The sequence below is a fragment of the Primulina huaijiensis genome, unplaced genomic scaffold, assembly GCF_012295235.1.
Source record: "Primulina huaijiensis isolate GDHJ02 unplaced genomic scaffold, ASM1229523v2 scaffold208122, whole genome shotgun sequence".
NCBI classification, from domain to species: Eukaryota; Viridiplantae; Streptophyta; class Magnoliopsida; order Lamiales; family Gesneriaceae; genus Primulina; species Primulina huaijiensis.
This window is the reverse complement of record NW_027355142.1, coordinates 635-5,026: the sequence shown is the minus strand read 5'-3', so window position 1 is coordinate 5,026 and position 4,392 is coordinate 635. Positions and strand designations below refer to the sequence as shown.

Genomic DNA, 4,392 nt, shown 5'->3' with positions numbered 1-4,392 from the left:
CCACATGACTTGTGAACCTCATAATACTTATAGTATATCAAAGACTTTATCTATACAACTTGTATGAGTATGCAAATAAAATAGATGTCATAATTAGATAAAATCGTAAAATATTATTTTAATAAAAATTGTTTTAAATAAATATTCTTGTTGAACACCTACTATAATACTTTAATATTTCCATAATGTGGAAAAAGTGGAAGAAAAAAAGCAAATAACGAAGAGGCCGTGGGCTCTGTGATTAAAAGGTCCGATTCTAATCCAAACATCCGAAATCAATTTTGACTTCTGGCTAACTACACCTGTGCTGTGTATACTTTTCTTCTTCTCTTAAATTTCGGATTCTTTACACTCGAAGCTAAAGAATAACCGTCGAATCATCCCTCAAACCCTCCAAGAATTCAGGTACGGCAACTAAAATCCCCGTCGTTTTTTTCCTCTCGATTTCGTGCACCGACCGTATCTTTTTCTTTGATTAAAATTAAAATTGGCACTCGAAGTTGTGGTTTCTAGGGCTTTCTTTTAATCATGTTAAGGTTAATTAAGTTGTCTTTTTTGCTTAAGTAATCGATTGGCATGCTGAGGATTTGTCGAAATCATTTTTTTTCTTGGGTTATTGAGTGTAGGACAACCCGAATTTTTTTTATTGTTCTCTTATGACTAATCTTTGCATGGAATGAGAATTAGAGAAGAAGTTGTTTGATTGAGAATTTTTAACTAGTGTTTATTTTCTTTGTTATGGTTGATAAATTGTTTTGATGGTATTTTGAGTCTGTTACTCATTACATGATTTGAGCTTTTATAGAAGTGTATACAAGAGATCCGAAGGGATAAACATGTTCTTTATTGTTATTGAAAAGCAGAGGAAGGTCCTTTGTTGCATCCTTTAAAATATCTAACTCTTTTATTTTTATTGTGTTATCTTTAGCTTATCAATTAATGTCGAGTCTATCTAGTGACTATTGAAGCTTTCGTTGCATGTATGACTTTTTTACTAGCCTATTTTGGAGATCTTTAGAAAAATCCTTTTTATTTGCTAGCATACTGAGATATTGTCTTCTTACTTTTGTAAAATGGTAGTGCTCCAAAGCTCATGGCTACAGCCACAATGGCCACGGCAGCAGGTGCAGCTGCTCTTTTGTATTACACGTTGAATAAAAAAATTCAATCGAATAGAAGAATTAGTGATGATGATGAAAATGGTGGAGATGTGCACAATCATCCCCCATTGGGGATTGATAGAGTCTCTCATAGACTTATACAAGCTCCTGCAACATGGTTAGAGACAATATCTACTTTGTCGGAGACTCTTAGATTTACTTACTCTGAGACTTTGGGAAAGTGGCCCATTGGTGATTTGGCTTTTGGTATCAGTTTTCTCTTAAAACGGCAGGTATGCATTTTTCAATTTTCACATGTTCCAAGCTATTCTTTTGACGGGTGATGCGCAACATCTCCCCGTTTACATTTTCACAATATTCATGACTTTTAGGTGTAAATTAATAATTTTTGTAGAAACTATATAAAACAGTAAAATGCTAAGTTCAGATTATTGTTGAACTGAAGAACTGATTTGACTTAGATGAGTTTAATAATTGCACCATCATTCATATGATCTTAGAAGTCCTGCTTGTGAATGTATCAAAGCAGTAAGAGAACAGTTTTAGGTTCACATAGCATGATATTGGCGTAATAGTAAACAGGGAATGTATTAAACTAATTGGAGTTAACATATAGAAGGCGAAGATGATGATTTAAGGTTCGGTAGGTGTTGTTTACTTGCTCAACTGATATCCAAGGAAATGGTCGTACTGAACCATGTATATCTGTGGTACCGAAAATACTTGCATGAGATCATGACCATAAACTGTTAGTTTATGGTCAGTTGCTCGCAATTTATAAGTTAATTTATCTTTCAACAAGCAATTAGATGTTCTGCAAATGTAACTGTTAAGACTGAACTTACTATGCAGGGAAATTTGCATGTTAGCCGTGAATTTGGTGGTAAAGACAGCTTACAGCTTAAAGGACTTGAAATTTGTGTGGAGCTTAAATATCTCTTAAATTTGCTTACACTCTGCTGGCATTTCTCAAAAAAGCCCTTCCCTTTATTTTTGGAGGAAACTGGGTATTCTAAAGAAGATGTTCTCCTCCAAGAACCTAAAGCTGGCGTAAAGTTTTATTTCAACTTGTTAACTAAATATTTTGATTGTTTATCTGGTTGTAAGCTCATTATCTGATCTTTATTTTGAATCTTGATGTAGATATTAAAACCAGCATTTACTATATTGGTCGACCACAAAGCAAAAAATTTCCTTTTGCTGATCCGTGGAACTCACAGTGTCAAGGATACTTTGACCGCTGTTACAGGAGCAGTGGTACCATTCCATCATACCGTGGTTTATGGAGGTGGAGTCAACAACTTGGTTTTAGGTTATGCACATTGCGGAATGGTTGCAGCTGCAAGATGGATTGCAAAACTTGCCACTCCTCGTCTCCTCACGGCAGTGAACAGCCATCCCGATTACACCCTTAAGGTTTACATTTTCTTCAACTCAAGTTTCTTTAAAGGGGTGAAAACAGGCTGGGCGGGCAGACTTCTCACTTGACCCAGGAAAATATTTTTTGGCCCTGATCTGTTAGGTTAAATAAAGCCAGCCCTGTAAAACCTGGTCTGGACTGGGTATCCAAATCAGCCCAGTAGCCAGGTTTTATTTTTTCAGTTTTTATTTAAGTATAAAATTAAAATAAAATGAGATTATATATGTCAGCAAATATATTAATTAACTTATTTAAGAAGTATAGATAATATCAAAGTAAAAAAATTGAAGAATGTATTTTGTAATAAATACAATAATTGAGTGGTTAAGAAAACACCCCCACGAGGTTATAAGATTTTAGTTTACTTAGTTGGTTTTACTTGGGCGAGTTGTGAGTTTTGACCTCTGATATATTTCCTATCTGGCATGTGAAATCACACAGAAACCCCATTCTCTAATTCTGAATTATGTCGTTTACACATTTGCATTATACAGTTCAAAACTTCTTTAGCTGACTCATCCAGTTTTTTCCCAGAATTATATGTAAGTTGAGAAAATGGCTTCCTTCGTAGGTACTATCTGTTGAAGCTGCTTTAACTGCATAATTTTTTAATATGTCATGCTAATGTTTGATTGAAAAAGTTAAATTTATCTATTACATCACTTGAGGCATCAAGAATTCTTTCACTTTTAATATATTTTTTTCACTCATATTTTAGGTTAAGTTTAACTTTGAAATTTGGCCCGTGTTACTGGTAATGCTCTGGTTTCAAGACTTATTGTTCTGTTGTCTACAGATCGTTGGACATTCTCTGGGTGGTGGCACAGCTGCACTTTTAACATATGTATTACGTGAGCAAAAAGAGTTATCAACCACTACTTGTTTTGCATTTGCTCCAGGTTCATTTAATTTTCTTATTGATTAGTTCTGTACGTTTATTGTTGTCTGGTCTAGATTATCCTATTTAGTATTATATTATCAATGACATGGTTTTATACATGATCATGAATTATTACTTGCAGCTGCTTGTATGACTTGGGAACTGGCTGAATCAGGAAATGAGTTTGTTACTTCTGTAATTAACGGTGCTGATTTGGTGCCCACTTTCTCAGCTGCATCTGTGGATGACTTGCGTGCTGAGGTATTTTTCCAAGTGCTGTCCAAAATATTTCCTAGATTTTGCAGTTTGTCTCGAAAAGAGATTGATTTGTTTGTTCTATATCTCCACGTTAAATGTTGTAGTAGTCACCTCGACTTATCAATGTCAGAATAGTTTCATCTAATGGGCCCTAGTGAACTAGTGGATCTTATCTTTTCTGTCGGGTAATTGTTTGTTTCAGTTGGAGAATTTTCGCTGAACTTCTGTGCGGGTTCAACTTTTAACGAGTTAAAGATATGCTAGGTAAGAAATAATACAAGATGAGAAATTTGGATATGATATTCGTGATATTACTGAGGTCAGACATGCTTAACGGTTTGCCGGTTCCGGGTCGGGAGGCTCCGGAACCGGCTCGACCGGTTCCAAGGTAAATCTGAACTGCGATTAATCATAAAAATAAAATAACTTAAACATTGGTTTTCACTATTAATCATCTAAAATTCATCACGATTTATTAAAATATATTTTGAGCATTCGGATTTTCGTTGGAGCTTGAGCTTGGAAATTCTTTGATTGCCCCAACAGTCCTATTCTTTTTTTCGGCTATAAATCAATTTTGTAAGCATGCTAGCATGCTAATTGTTGCTGACTTTAAATTAGTTTTTTGTTCACCAATGATTCTTCCACATACTGAAAAAGCTGGTTCGGAAGCAACAATTGAACTTTGAATGACTATATTGCAATTACCGCTA

At 34.8% G+C, this 4,392-nt stretch overlaps 1 protein-coding gene across 1 annotated transcript; it reads left to right on the top strand.

Moving 5' to 3' along the window:
* The first annotated feature begins 206 nt into the window (after positions 1-206).
* LOC140966846 (uncharacterized) lies at positions 207-4,054 on the top strand. The gene is made up of 6 exons (XM_073427114.1): positions 207-405; positions 1,081-1,393; positions 1,974-2,171; positions 2,265-2,537; positions 3,338-3,440; positions 3,564-4,054. Exons 2-6 carry the CDS (start codon positions 1,094-1,096, stop codon positions 3,812-3,814), a joined length of 1,125 nt encoding a protein of 374 aa, XP_073283215.1. The 5' UTR covers positions 207-405; positions 1,081-1,093; the 3' UTR covers positions 3,815-4,054.
* The last annotated feature ends 338 nt before the right edge of the window (positions 4,055-4,392 follow it).

What these genes read in the sequence shown, in the direction of transcription:
- LOC140966846 (XM_073427114.1), top strand. Translation starts at nt 1,094, where the DNA reads ATGGCTACAGCCACAATGGCCACGGCAGCAGGTGCAGCTGCTCTTTTG. An exon ending in TCCAAGAACCTAAAGCTGGC is followed by an intron (nt 2,172 to 2,264) that starts GTAAAGTTTTAT and finishes ATCTTGATGTAG; the next exon opens with ATATTAAAACCAGCATTTAC. An exon ending in TTGTTTTGCATTTGCTCCAG is followed by an intron (nt 3,441 to 3,563) that starts GTTCATTTAATT and finishes TATTACTTGCAG; the next exon opens with CTGCTTGTATGACTTGGGAA.